The sequence below is a fragment of the Pangasianodon hypophthalmus genome, chromosome 6 (genome assembly GCF_027358585.1).
Source record: "Pangasianodon hypophthalmus isolate fPanHyp1 chromosome 6, fPanHyp1.pri, whole genome shotgun sequence".
Lineage (NCBI taxonomy): Eukaryota > Metazoa > Chordata > Actinopteri > Siluriformes > Pangasiidae > Pangasianodon > Pangasianodon hypophthalmus.
In genome coordinates this window covers 723,303-738,302 of record NC_069715.1, presented here as the reverse complement: position 1 = coordinate 738,302, position 15,000 = coordinate 723,303, and the positions used below count along the sequence as shown (strand labels likewise).

At 40.9% G+C, this 15,000-nt stretch overlaps 2 protein-coding genes across 3 annotated transcripts in view; one reads left to right on the top strand and one right to left on the bottom strand.

Moving 5' to 3' along the window:
- Positions 1–2,763: 2,763 nt before the first annotated feature.
- On the top strand, positions 2,764–8,683 carry LOC113526788 (transmembrane 6 superfamily member 1). Its single transcript, XM_034305075.2, has 10 exons — positions 2,764–3,068; positions 3,557–3,660; positions 4,668–4,765; positions 4,930–5,033; positions 5,535–5,617; positions 5,750–5,868; positions 6,324–6,428; positions 7,196–7,288; positions 7,392–7,511; positions 8,321–8,683. Exons 1-10 carry the CDS (start codon positions 2,968–2,970, stop codon positions 8,510–8,512), a joined length of 1,119 nt encoding a protein of 372 aa, XP_034160966.1. The 5' UTR covers positions 2,764–2,967; the 3' UTR covers positions 8,513–8,683.
- Positions 8,684–10,826: 2,143 nt separating this feature from the next.
- The window catches only part of hdgfl3 (HDGF like 3), an 11,918-nt gene continuing 7,744 nt past the window's right edge, over positions 10,827–15,000 (bottom strand). The window contains exons 5-6 of one of the 2 annotated variants that reach the window (XM_034305471.2): positions 14,706–14,831; positions 10,827–13,310 (exon numbers count right to left, since the gene is read on the bottom strand). In XM_034305471.2, the coding sequence (XP_034161362.1) occupies positions 13,281–13,310; positions 14,706–14,831 (156 nt within the window). In that variant the 3' untranslated portion in view covers positions 10,827–13,280. The remainder of the gene's footprint in view (positions 13,311–14,705; positions 14,832–15,000) is intronic. The other variant, XM_034305472.2, reaches the window with a different exon arrangement.

The following is a 15,000-nucleotide window of genomic DNA, read 5'->3' as shown; positions in this document are numbered from 1 at the left end:
GTGAGTATAGAGAGTGTGTGAATATAGAGAGTGTGTGAATATAGAGAGTGTGTGAGTATAGAGAGTGTGTGATTATAGAGAGTGTGTGATTATAGAGAGTGTGTGATTATAGACAGTGTGATTATAGAGAGTGTGTGATTATAGAGAGTGTGATTATAGAGAGTGTGTGAATATAGAGAGTGTGTGATTATAGAGAGTGTGTGAGTATAGAGAGTGTGTGATTATAGAGAGTGTGTGAATATAGAGAGTGTGTGAATATAGAGAGTGTGTGATTATAGAGAGTGTGTGATTATAGACAGTGTGATTATAGAGAGTGTGTGATTATAGAGAGTGTGATTATAGAGAGTGTGTGAATATAGAGAGTGTGTGATTATAGAGAGTGTGTGAGTATAGAGAGTGTGTGATTATAGAGAGTGTGTGATTATAGAGAGTGTGTGATTATAGACAGTGTGTGATTATAGACAGTGTGATTATAGAGAGTGTGTGATTATAGAGAGTGTGATTATAGAGAGTGTGTGAATATAGAGAGTGTGTGAATATAGAGAGTGTGTGAGTATAGAGAGTGTGTGATTATAGAGAGTGTGTGAATATAGAGAGTGTGTGATTATAGACAGTGTGATTATAGAGAGTGTGTGATTATAGAGAGTGTGATTATAGAGAGTGTGTGAATATAGAGAGTGTGTGATTATAGAGAGTGTGTGATTATAGAGAGTGTGATTATAGACAGTGTGTGAGTGTAGAGAGTGTGTGATTATAGAGAGTGTGTGATTATAGACAGTGTGTGATTATAGAGAGTGTGTGAGTATAATGAGTGTGTGATTATAGAGAGCGTGTGATTATAGACAGTGTGTGAGTATAGAGAGTGTGTGATTATAGACAGTGTGTGATTATAGAGAGTGTGTGATTATAGAGAGTGTGATTATAGAGAGTGTGTGATTATAGACAGTGTGTGATTATAGAGAGTGTGATTATAGAGAGTGTGTGATTATAGAGAGTGTGTGATTATAGAGAGTGTGTGATTATAGACAGTGTGTGATTATAGAGAGTGTGTGAGTATAATGAGTGTGTGATTATAGAGAGCGTGTGATTATAGACAGTGTGTGAGTATAGAGAGTGTGTGATTATAGAGAGTGTGTGATTATAGAGAGTGTGATTATAGAGAGTGTGTGATTATAGACAGTGTGTGAGTATAGAGAGTGTGTGATTATAGAGAGTGTGTGATTATAGACAGTGTGTGATTATAGAGAGTGTGATTATAGAGAGTGTGTGATTATAGAGAGTGTGTGATTATAGAGAGTGTGTGATTATAGACAGTGTGTGATTATAGAGAGTGTGTGAGTATAATGAGTGTGTGATTATAGAGAGCGTGTGATTATAGACAGTGTGTGAGTATAGAGAGTGTGTGATTATAGACAGTGTGTGATTATAGAGAGTGTGTGATTATAGAGAGTGTGATTATAGAGAGTGTGTGATTATAGACAGTGTGTGATTATAGAGAGTGTGATTATAGAGAGTGTGTGATTATAGAGAGTGTGTGATTATAGAGAGTGTGTGATTATAGACAGTGTGTGATTATAGAGAGTGTGTGAGTATAATGAGTGTGTGATTATAGAGAGCGTGTGATTATAGACAGTGTGTGAGTATAGAGAGTGTGTGATTATAGAGAGTGTGTGATTATAGAGAGTGTGATTATAGAGAGTGTGTGATTATAGAGAGTGTGATTATAGTGAGTGTGTGATTATAGAGAGTGTGTGATTATAGACAGTGTGTGATTATAGAGAGTGTGTGAATATAGAGAGTGTGTGATTATAGAGAGTGTGTGAGTATAGAGAGTGTGTGATTATAGAGAGTGTGATTATAGAGAGTGTGTGATTATAGAGAGTGTGATTATAGTGAGTGTGTGATTATAGACAGTGTGTGATTATAGAGAGTGTGTGATTATAGAGAGTGTGATTATAGAGAGTGTGTGATTATAGAGAGTGTGTGATTATAGAGAGTGTGATTATAGAGAGTGTGTGATTATAGAGAGTGTGATTATAGTGAGTGTGTGATTATAGACAGTGTGTGATTATAGACAGTGTGTGATTATAGAGAGTGTGTGATTATAGAGAGTGTGATTATAGAGAGTGTGTGATTATAGAGAGTGTGTGATTATAGAGAGTGTGATTATAGAGAGTGTGTGAATATAGAGAGTGTGTGATTATAGAGAGTGTGTGAGTATAGAGAGTGTGTGATTATAGAGAGTGTGATTATAGAGAGTGTGTGATTATAGAGAGTGTGATTATAGACAGTGTGTGAATTCGAATATGAAAAGTTGTGAGTGTCAGGTACTCTACAGCTGAGCAACACAAAAAAATATATTAAAAAAATATTTAAAAAATATATAAAATCAGAAGATAAAGGAGGAGGAGAGACGAAAGAGGAGAAAGATTATTTAAAAGTTTAATTACTTCTGAAAAACTGCTCAGAAAAAAGACAATAAAAAGAGAAGAATTACAAATTTCTGGATGTTATTTATAAACTCAATTGTTCTTAATAATAATAGTACTTTTGTTTTTTTTAGATGAAAAATGTTTATGTGAAGTATGTGAAGTTTAAGCATGCGAAGTGTGTGTGTGTGTGTGTGTGCTGAATTGTGTGTGTGTGTGTGCTGAATTGTGTGTGTTCATGTGCTGTATTGTGTGGTTTTGTTTTGCTGAACTCTTGGCAACAGATGTGATGCCTGAAATAACTGTGGTGTCGTAGCAGAGCTGATTTAGCAACTGATTTGTCTTTGGTGTGTGAGTGTGTGTGAGTGTGTGTGAGTGTGTGTGAGTGTGTGTGTGTGTGTGCGACAGAGGCTACTGTTAATCTCCATACTGCCACACTGTACGCAGGAGCTGAAACTACAGAGACAATCCGTGTGTTTGTGGTTTAGTTGTTGTGCATATTAGATGAGTTAGTGTTTGTTAGGTGTGTTTGTGTAAAATGTCAGCGCTGAACGCTTCCGCAGGGACGGCTGTATTTGTCTTGTCTCTTTTATCCGTGCCTTTGTCCTACAGCTTTAATCACCTCATCACAACGCAAAGGTGAGCGCAAAAACAAAACAAGAGATTCTTGGTACTTGCAAAATACCGTATTTTCTGGATTATACAACACTTTTTTCATCCTTTTTCCTCCAAATATTCATACACTTGTGTATGCTGTAATGTTTGAACACTTACGTTAACCTAAGTTCCTGTTTGTTAGTGTATTTACGGTAGGCCTGCTTTTCAAATCATTAAGGTAATACAGTGTTTTCATCCCATAATGCTTCTGATTGGATGAGACTTCTGTAAAAGTTTGAGAAACACAGAAGAAACTGGCGTAGGTAAATACAGATTTGTTTATCAGAATATTGTGATAATATCATAAAATATTAATAACAAAAATTTTAATATCAACCAAACTGCAGCCAGTTCCTCTCTGTCCTGATATCACAAGTAAGAATTCAAAGCTGATGCATTATTAATTATCAGCATTTTATTTAAATACTGTGTAATGATCTGTGTGTGTGTGTGTGTGTGTTAAACTTCAGTATTGAGACTGTCCTTATTGCTGCTGCGTCAGTTGTTGTCATTTTATCCCATTTGGCTCGAGTTCTGCTGGACCGGAAAGCTCCGACTGACCCCCTGTTCTACGGTAAATATTTCCTTTAATTTATTTTATACACGTTAAAATTTTTAAATGACTCCTCAAGTTATTCATTCACTTTGAAAACAACTCCACAGCTGATTCACTTACATTTATAAATGATCGCTGGCATAATTTTCTTACATTATTAAACAACTCCTCAAGTAATTCACTTACATTTGTAAATGACTCCTTGAGTGATTCACTTATATTAGTAAATGACTCCTTGAGTGATTCACTTATATTAGTAAATGAATCCTTGAGTGATTCACTTATATTAGTAAATGAATCCTTGAGTGATTCACTTATATTAGTAAATGACTCCTTGAGTAATTCACTTATATTAGTAAATGAATCCTTGAGTGATTCACTTATATTAGTAAATGAATCCTTGAGTGATTCACTTATATTAGTAAATGAATCCTTGAGTGATTCACTTATATTAGTAAATGAATCCTTGAGTGATTCACTTATATTAGTAAATGAATCCTTGAGTGATTCACTTATATTAGTAAATGAATCCTTGAGTCATTCACTTATATTAGTAAATGAATCCTTGAGTCATTCACTTATATTAGTAAATGAATCCTTGAGTCATTCACTTATATTAGTAAATGACTCCTTGAGTGATTCACTTATATTAGTAAATGAATCCTTGAGTGATTCACTTATATTAGTAAATAAATCCTTGAGTGATTCACTTATATTAGTAAATGAATCCTTGAGTGATTCACTTATATTAGTAAATAAATCCTTGAGTGATTCACTTATATTAGTAAATGAATCCTTGAGTGATTCACTTATATTAGTAAATGAATCCTTGAGTGATTCACTTATATTAGTAAATGCTCCTTGAGTGATATTTAGAAATGATTCTACTTACATTTGTAAATGATTCTTGATCCCATCTTCAGGGAAATAATTTATAACATGATATTTACAAAATCCATCATTCCGAATCTGTGTGTTTCGTTTACTCTGTGTGTGTGTGTGTGTGTGTGTGTGTTTTCCTCCAGTGTATGCTCTGTATGCATTAGTGAGTGTAGTGAACCTCATAATAGGCCTCGAGCAGGACGGCATCATCGACGGGTTCATGACCTTTTACCTGAAACAGGTAGCAGTTCAAAGACCTTTTTAATAATAACAGATAGTTAATTAGTTTTTTTATGGTTTTAGGGTGATTATGTTTTAGGATGCTGGAAGTATAAATCCTAGAAGAAGAAAATGTGTAGCGTGTGTTTGTGATGTTAGTAGCTGATGATGTTGATGGATTTTTAGGCGAATCCTCACATTAACACGGCACACGGTCACATGATCTCATACTGGGACGGCTGCGCTCACTATCTGATGTACCTGCTGATGGTGGCTGCAATAACATGGGGGTAAACACACACACACACACACACACACATTACCCTTCCGTGTCATCCTGCTTCATAACTATTAGCATACATGACTATCATTTGCTATTTTATCATCTTACCTCAACGTTACATTAGATACACAAGAACTCAACTAGACTACAGTGCCCTAGTTAACTAGAACTAACTAGTAGGTTATCCTTTAAAGCTTTAAAGTAGAGATACATTAGCTAGTTATTTTTAAAAACACACCTCTGACCTCTGATGATCTGCAAGTCAGCTGATTATACACTTGATAGATTTGACATCTGAAACTACTCCTTGACTGATTCACTTACATTACATTCATTACGTACATCTGTAAACTTCAATTTCAATTCCATTTTATTTGTTTACGACGGAAGCCCCAAAGCCACTACAGCAATCGCAGTCCCAAGCCATTACAGTACCGTAAACGACTCCTTGTGTGGAAGTGAATCTAGAGTTCTTGTTAGTTTTGTTGTTTATGTTGTTTACTTGCAGGGAAAGTTACCGAGCGATCGGCTTGTACTGGGTCGGTTCCTTCCTGATGCAAATCGTTGTTTACATTCCAGGCAGTGTGGTGGGTGAGTACAGGACAAAGTCAGAGAGATACAGATGAGTCCTCGAGTGATTCACTTACATTCGTAAAAGACTCTTTGAATGGTTCACTTCTCTCTCTCTCTCTCGCTCGCTCTGTGTGTGTGTGTGTGTTCCAGGTAAATATGGTACTCAGCTGAATGCTCTGTTTCTGCTCCACCTGCTCTACGTGTGTGTCTCTGTGTGGGCCTGTTTTAGAGTGTTTAACCAGCCTGCAACACGAGACCTACCACCAACAGTGAGACACACACATGCACACACACACACACACGCGCGCACACACACACACACGTAAATAACTCCTCAAGTGAATAAAACTCCTTCATAGATTCACTTGCATTTATAAATGATTCCTCAAATGATACACTCGCATTTAAAATGACTCATTGAGTGATTCACTTCTAGTCACTTACACTTTCATTGATAAACACTTCACTTCAATGAGTCACTTACATTCCTAAACGACCCTGGTGTTATTAACTTGCACACACACACACACACACACACACACACACACACACACAGGCTTGGTGAAGTTAAGGGGTGTGTATAATGATCATGGCTCCACTTCCTGGCAAATGTTCCTGACTTTTATTTATAAATTTTTTTTATTATTGCTCTGTTTTGTTGAAGATTTTATCTTTCCCTGATTTATTTGAATTCTCTGAAATTCCCCACGTCCCTGTTGTGCAGAATGTTCAGTGTGAACAGATGAAGTCGCTGTCACAGAGACCTGTGGATTTGTTCTTGGTGCTCAGCCTCTTCATAGCCATGACCTTCTCCGTTCTCAGAGGGCTGGTGAGGAAAATCTTCACTGTAATAAACTCTACAGAAATAAAGTGGATTTACGTTATTATTAATAATGCTAATAATCCTGTGTACGATGTGTATAACTCTACATTCACACTAGCACGTGACGAGTCATTCATGTCGCTTGGAGGTCGTCTCTTGTGGGCGTGGCCTGTCTTTAGTAGCTGTGTACTTTAGTAGCTGTATACAGCTTTAAGGTTAACTAGTTTTATCACAAATTAAATTACACTCTAATCAGCGTGAAAATTGGTTGTTTTACACGATTTACATGTTACGTGCTCAGCTTCATACTATCTTCATTCTCAGATTAGATTAGCAAAACAAGCTAACTGTATTAGCTACGTACTCTCACCTGCGCATCAACGATCTCTACTTCCTTCCAAGCTTTATTTTCCTTCGTAACGTCTCTGTACACATTTAATGAGAGTAACTGGGACATGATTGCAGGTAGGAACTAAAGCTGTGAGCAGGGAACTGAGGAAACGTCGGACCCCATGCGCCATTGGACCGGTCCGAGGAATCATTCAAGACAATCATGTGGATTTGTTAGTTTACAGCGTCACACCTATTTTACACAGAATTAAGAAAATCTTTGTTGCTGAAATCGTAGCACCATTTTGTGCACATACGTAGAAAACGAACGATCACCTTTCGCGTGGTTGTAGGGTTAAATGTGTGTGTGTGTGTGTGTGTGTGTGTATGTGCGTGTGTGTGTGTGTGTGTGTGTGTGTGTGTGTGTGTGTGTGTGTGTGTAGGTGGTGCTGGACTGTCCTGCTGATTGGTGTCGTGATTATGTGCTAAATTATGAACCATACCTCAAAGACCCCTCAGCATATCCAACTGTACAGGTGTGTGTGTGTGTGTGTGTGTGTGTCCTACACACATTATTGAATATATACGCTACTCCACTTTGTGTTACAATGATGCAGAATGTGTGTGTGTGTGTTACAGATGTTAGTGAACATGCTCTACTCCACACCGTGTGTTATAATGATGATATATGGACTGTGTGTTCCGGGTTGTGATTGGCTGCCAGATGTGAGTCTGGTGCACGCTGGGGCCATGGCTCAGGTACACACACACACACACACACACACATCTCTGACACTTGAGTACTCTCTAGCTAGCATCATATCTAACTGATTTTCTGAACTGACTTTCCAGCTAGCTAATGTGCAAATTAGCTGGTTAGTTACGTAAATACAATGCTATCTAGCTGGTTTGTTAGCAGGATAAACAGCTGGGTTACTAGCTAACTAGATGATTTGCTACATTGTCAGCTTGCTAGCTAGCTAGTGGGCTAATTGTCTTTTTATTACTTTGACAGTTGGTTTACTAGCTAATTAGCATGGAAAGGAAACTATGAGAGATGGGAATTTGTTCAATCCATCATTTAAATCTTATCTAATGCTCTTAACCTGAGCTAAGGTGGCCAAGGGCACTCAACCAAGGAGAAGTGATCAAGGGCGCATTTAAGATAAAAATAACGTTTACAGTGAATACAGTAGTCATATTTGTGTTTGTAAATCACCAGAAGTCGTTCTCATTGTTACAGCTAGCTAGCTAACATAACACCACCTGATAAGCAGTGCATGGTACTTGATAGCTAGCATCAATTTGCAAGCTAGGATGATTTATTTAGCTATATAGTAATACTTTGTATCCTAACTGAGATTTTAGTTAGTTCACTCTCCACTACAGAAGCTAAAAAGCTTAGCTGCAGAGACGCTAGCAAAGTAAAACTAGCAGTGCGATGAAGGCGTGTCCTAAATGAAATGCTGCCGATGTTAATTGACACATAAAGCAGTACTTAATTAAAGGTGAGTGGAATTATAACAGGAATATAAAGTAGCATTAATCATATTTTTGTTTTGTTTCAGGCTCAGTTCTGTCACATCGGAGCGTCGCTACACACTCGGACTCCCGTCACGTACCGCATTCCAAACGAGCAACTGCTTTTCTTCTTCACCTTCAACCTGTTCTATGCTTTAGTGCCTCAGGCCCTCAGTTACCGCTGCATCAGCTGTCCTGCCTTCTTCATCAGCAAAACCCAAAACAGCCGGACTGACTGACCCTCCCTACAGCACCTACTCAGGACCGACCCTCCCTACAGCGCCTCCTCAGGACTGACTCCCTACAGCGCCTCCTCAGGACTGACCCTCCCTACAGCGCCTCCTCAGGACCGACCCTCCCTACAGCGCCTCCTCAGGACTGACTCCCTACAGCGCCTCCTCAGGACTGACCCTCCCTACAGCGCCTCCTCAGGACTGATCCTCCCTACAGCGCCTCCTCAGGACTGACTCCCTACAGCGCCTCCTCAGGACTGACTCCCTACAGCGCCTCCTCAGGACTGACTCCCTACAGCGCCTCCTCAGGACTGACCCTCCCTACAGCGCCTCCTCAGGACTGACTCCCTACAGCGCCTCCTCAGGACTGACTCCCTACAGCGCCTCCTCAGGACTGACCCTCCCTACAGCGCCTCCTCAGGACTGACTCCCTACAGCGCCTCCTCAGGACCGACCCTCCCTACAGCGCCTCCTCAGGACTGATCCTCCCTACAGCGCCTCCTCAGGACTGACTCCCTACAGCGCCTCCTCAGGACCGACCCTCCCTACAGCGCCTCCTCAGGACTGACTCCCTACAGCGCCTCCTCAGGACCGACCCTCCCTACAGCGCCTCCTCAGGACTGACTCCCTACAGCGCCTCCTCAGGACTGACTCCCTACAGCGCCTCCTCAGGACTGACTCCCTACAGCACCTCCTCAGGACTGACCCTCCCTACAGCTCCTCCTCAGGACTGACTCCCTACAGCGCCTCCTCAGGACTGACCCTCCCTACAGCGCCTCCTCAGGACTGACTCCCTACAGCGCCTCCTCAGGACCGACTCCCTACAGCGCCTCCTCAGGACTGACTCCCTACAGCGCCTCCTCAGGACTGACCCTCCCTACAGCACCTCCTCAGGACTGACCCTCCCTACAGCACCTCCTCAGGACTGATCCTCCCTACAGCGCCTCCTCAGGACCGACTCCCTACAGCGCCTCCTCAGGACTGATCCTCCCTACAGCGCCTCCTCAGGACCGACTCCCTACAGCGCCTCCTCAGGACTGATCCTCCCTACAGCGCCTCCTCAGGACTGATCCTCCCTACAGCGCCTCCTCAGGACCGATCCTCCCTACAGCTCCTCCTCAGGACTGACTCCCTACAGCGCCTCCTCAGGACTGACTCCCTACAGCGCCTCCTCAGGACCGACTCCCTACAGCGCCTCCTCAGGACTGATCCTCCCTACAGCGCCTCCTCAGGACTGATCCTCCCTACAGCGCCTCCTCAGGACTGACCCTCCCTACAGCTCCTCCTCAGGACTGATCCTCCCTACAGCGCCTCCTCAGGACTGATCCTCCCTACAGCGCCTCCTCAGGACCGATCCTCCCTACAGCGCCTCCTCAGGACTGATCCTCCCTACAGCGCCTCCTCAGGACTGACCCTCCCTACAGCTCCTCCTCAGGACTGATCCTCCCTACAGCGCCTCCTCAGGACTGATCCTCCCTACAGCGCCTCCTCAGGACTGATCCTCCCTACAGCGCCTCCTCAGGACTGATCCTCCCTACAGCGCCTCCTCAGGACCGATCCTCCCTACAGCTCCTCCTCAGGACTGACTCCCTACAGCGCCTCCTCAGGACTGATCCTCCCTACAGCGCCTCCTCAGGACTGACTCTAGTCAGCGTTATGGGACTCATGATCAGTCTGAATAGTAAGAATTCATGTTTACAGCATGCCCAAGAACATTACTACCTGTATTAAACATATGAACATTTTATGAAAATAAAAACAAATTAATATTGCTGTATTCTCTCTTTACACACCCATACTGTATAATACAAATATTGCCGTATTAATGTTGCAGCAAAATACACTGAATATTCAATAAAAAATCTAAAATAAAATAAATTCACACATAAACAAGTCAGCTCTTTGAGTCGACTGTTTTAGCTGAACCCCCCAAAAAGCTAAGGGTACTCAAGAGAGCAAAATACAGAACTGCCAGTATGGAAAAAAGGGACTCAAGAGACAAAATGGATAAGTACCAGTACTGTGTTACAGTGAGTACTGGTCCGTTTCTAACACTGGTGTTTAGACTCCCTTTTAAATCAAACATTTGTCTTTACACAGAAACAGAAATTCTGAGGAAGGAAAACTGAGAACTGATGAAGATAAAGCAGTTCAGGTTTTGGAAAGTTTTTATATGGGTTTGAAACAAAAGCAGTATAGCAAGCTCCGCCCCCAGAGGTACTGAATGCAGCCCTGGTTTCAAGGCGCCCCCTGGTGTCAGAGGTGTGTGTGTGTGTGTGTGTGTGTAAATGTGTAGTCAGACTCAGCAGACCTGAAACTGTGCATTCCAACAAATTTATTCTGTAAAAGTCTTGTGAATAAACAGGAAAAACAGTTTACAGTGAACTACAAACGTTGAAAATGTAAGATAGAACTGTAACGAGCATAACAAAGATAAGGAGGGGCAAAAAATCTACACTGATGATCTCTACGTCCTGATTTTACTCACTGACAGGCATGTTCGAGTTAACAAGGGGCGGGGCTTACGGTAAATCCCATCAGCCAATCAGTGGACTCGATTGTGTGACATCACCTCAAGATTTTTTTTATTCTTTGGCTTGACGCTCGAGTGTAATTACGTGATATAACAGGAAGTCGGCTGTTTGTACCAGCAGGCTCCCTAATGATGTCATAGGATCACTTTAAGCCCCGCCCACACTGACGCAGAAACACGTGTCATGTGACTAAATCAGGACATGCGAATGCGCTAACACCTACCACAGATGTGTCATCTACCATCATCAAAAATAAATAGAATATATTCTTTATATAAACACAGATCAGGAAGTAAAAGAGCGTCTTCAGTTGAGTGATGACGTTATGAAGTGCTAAACGTTAGGAGACACTTCCTGCCTCAGACTCAGCGCTAATCTCCGAATGATTTCTATCTTACAGAATTAATAGGACAGACAGCATGCCACTAAAGAGCTAAGAAACAAGCGAGCGCACAGACACAGGAACCAGAAGTCACTTTATTTATAAAAAAAAAAAAAAAAAAAAGAAGAAGAAAAAAAAAGAAAAAAAAAACAACAACAAAAAAAAACAAACGAGCATTTATCTGTTAGCGTGGTCCCGAATTCTACAGCAACATGAACTCAAACCATCAACAGTGTGTTACTCAAAACCACTATTTATACTCATCACTCTCTCTCTCTCTCTCTCTCTCGCGGCCTGTCTTTCACGGGTTTATACACACAGCATGGACAGGGTCAAAGGTCAGCAGGTAAAAGATCAAAGAAGAGACTGCAGAGTGCCGAGAAAGATCAGGGGTTGAAATAAAAGATGACAGTTTAAGGTAAAAGGTCAGAGTTTGACTGAAAGGTCAGAGTGACAGGTTAGGGTTAAGAGTAATGAAATTTTTTAAGGTCAAAGGTCATAGGTTATGGTAAGAAACGTGAAGGTTTAGGGTAAAGCCCCTGGGTTGAAAGGTCAGAGTTTAGGTACAGGGGGTAGGGTTAGGGTAATTTAGGGTAAGTTACTGAAAGAGGGCAGGGGTTTAAGGGGAAAGGTCAACGCTAGGGTCAAATATTAGGGTTTAAGGTAAATGATGAAAGGTCAAGGGTTAAGGTCAAGGGTTAAGGTTAGCAAAACAAAGTAAAGATTGTGGTAAAAAAAATCTGGGTTGAAAAGTCAAAGGTTCAAAAGGAAGTTTTTTACCGTAAAGGTTTCAGAAAGAGGGTCAGGGTTTGAGGTGAAAGGTCAAGGCTAAGGTCAAAGATAGGAGTTTAGGTTTAAAGGGTAGTGTTGGAACAAAGGTTACAGACAGAGGTCAGAGGTCATGAAGAAAAAAACAGTAATAGGGCAAAAGGTCAAAATTAAGGACAAAGGTCAGGTCAGGGTGAAAGGTCAGCATTAGGGTTAACGATTAGGGCTTAGAGTAAACGTCCAGGGGTTTAGTTAAGGAGCTTAAGGTCAAATCTAAGGGTTAGCAAGAAAAAACCTCAGGGTTAAAAGGTCAGGGTTAGGGTCAAAGGTCAGAGCTTACATTTAAAAGATAGTGTTAAAGTAAAAGCTTACAGAAAGGCAGCAAAAAAATGACCAGTGTTATGTTTAAGGGTCAAGGTTAATATTCAAGGGCAAAGGTCAGGTTAGGGTGAAAGGTCAGCATTTGAGACAAAGGTTGGGGTTGGGGGTGAACAGTCAGGGTTTATGATGAAACGTTGGGGTGAAAGGTCAAAGATCAGGGTTTAGTGTAAAAAGTGAAGGATTAAGATGAAAAGGGTTGAGGGTGAAAGGTCAGAGTTCAGAGTGAAAGGTCAGAGGGTGTAAGGAGAGAGAGTGGGCTGGTTTCCAGGCGAACACTCCAGCTATAACAGCTACAGCTAGAACATTACGCTAAACTGATGACTATATTACATCTGATAAAGTGTTCATTAACACTGCACATTAAAGGGGCAGTAAGCAACATTTCAGCCGAATTCACACTTTACACACTGACTCTGCGACGTGGAACAACAAAACCGCCTTCTAACACAACTTCCCAACCTGCATCTGTAATGGAGAATATCGCTTACCGCCCCTTTAATTCTACGTGCGTTAGCTTCAGCTTGGCTCTGCTGATGAGACGTGGATGAATTTCTCTGTACTTGTGGCTTTAATATTATTTACTGATCAGTGATTTTATTATAACATAATGTTTTTCTTTTCTTTTCTTTTTTATGTTGATGATGTCAAAGCGAGTTACATTTCCAACATCACAGAACAAACCACAACATGATCAGATGTTCTTCAGGATCTAATGTTCCTCTCGCAGCAACTGGTTCTGCTGGAACACACACACACACACACACACACACACAGAAACACTCCATCAGTCATGTGTATAATATACATCACTTTATACAGCTGTAATAAACGTGTAATAACACAGTGTAATATTACAGTGTTTATATACAACATGTAGCAGACAACCAGAACTGACTGACTGCGACAGATAGACAGATAGATAGATAGATAGATAGATAGATAGATAGATAGATAGATAGAGAGAGCAGATAGACAGAGAGAGAGAAAGACACACACAAGAGGAAGGACAGACAGATAGATAGATGGACACACAGACAAAGCCAGAGAGACAGACAGACAAACAGACACACACACACACAGATACACACACAGACAGACAGATACACAGACAGACACACGGATAGATAGATAGATAGATAGATAGATAGATAGATAAACAGATACACAGACAGACAGATACACAGACAGACACACACACAGACAGACACACAGACAGATAGACAGACAGACAGATACACAGATAGATAGATAGATAGATAGATAGATAGATAAACAGATACACAGACAGACAGATACACAGACAGACACACAGACAGATAGACAGACAGACAGATACACAGATAGATAGATAGATAGATAGATAGATAGACAGACAGATACACAGACAGATAGATAGATAGATAGATAGATAGATAGATAGATAGATAGACAGACAGACAGATACACAAACAGATAGATAGATAGATAGATAGATACACAGACAGACAGACAGATAGATAGATAGATAGATAGATAGATACACAGACAGACAGATACACAGACAGATACACAGACAGACAGATAGACAGATAGATAGATAGATAGATAGATAGATAAACAGATACACAGACAGACAGATACACAGACAGACACACAGACAGATAGACAGACAGACAGATACACAGATAGATAGATAGATAGATAGACAGACAGATACACAGACAGATAGATAGATAGATAGATAGACAGACAGACAGATACACAAACAGATAGATAGATAGATAGATAGATAGATACACAGACAGACAGATACACAAACAGATAGATAGATAGATAGATACACAGACAGACAGACAGATAGATAGATAGATAGATAGATAGATAGATAGATAGATAGATACACAGACAGACAGATACACAAACAGATAGATAGATAGATAGATAGATAGACAGACAGACAGATACACAGACAGATAGATAGATAGATAGATAAACAGATACACAGACAGACAGACAGATACACAAACAGATAGATAGATAGATAGATAGATACACAGACAGACAGATACACAGACAGATAGATAGATAGATAGATAGATAGATAGATAGATAGACAGACACACACACACACACAGAGAGACAGACAGAGACATACCCCTGGACAGCACGTCTTCTTGTCTGAGTTCTGCAGGTCGTTATCGTTGTCTCTCTTCTCCTCGTCTTCTTTACCGTCCTTCTCCTCTTCCTCCTCAGCCGAGCACTTCCTGACCAGCTTTGACTTCTGAAACACACACGCACGCACACACACACGCACGCACACAAACACGCACGCACACACACGCACACACACACGCACGCACACACACACACACACACACAAACACACACACAATTTTTCTCATGATTTCTCTGTCTTTGTTACAATAGCATGATTATTTCACATCTGCAAT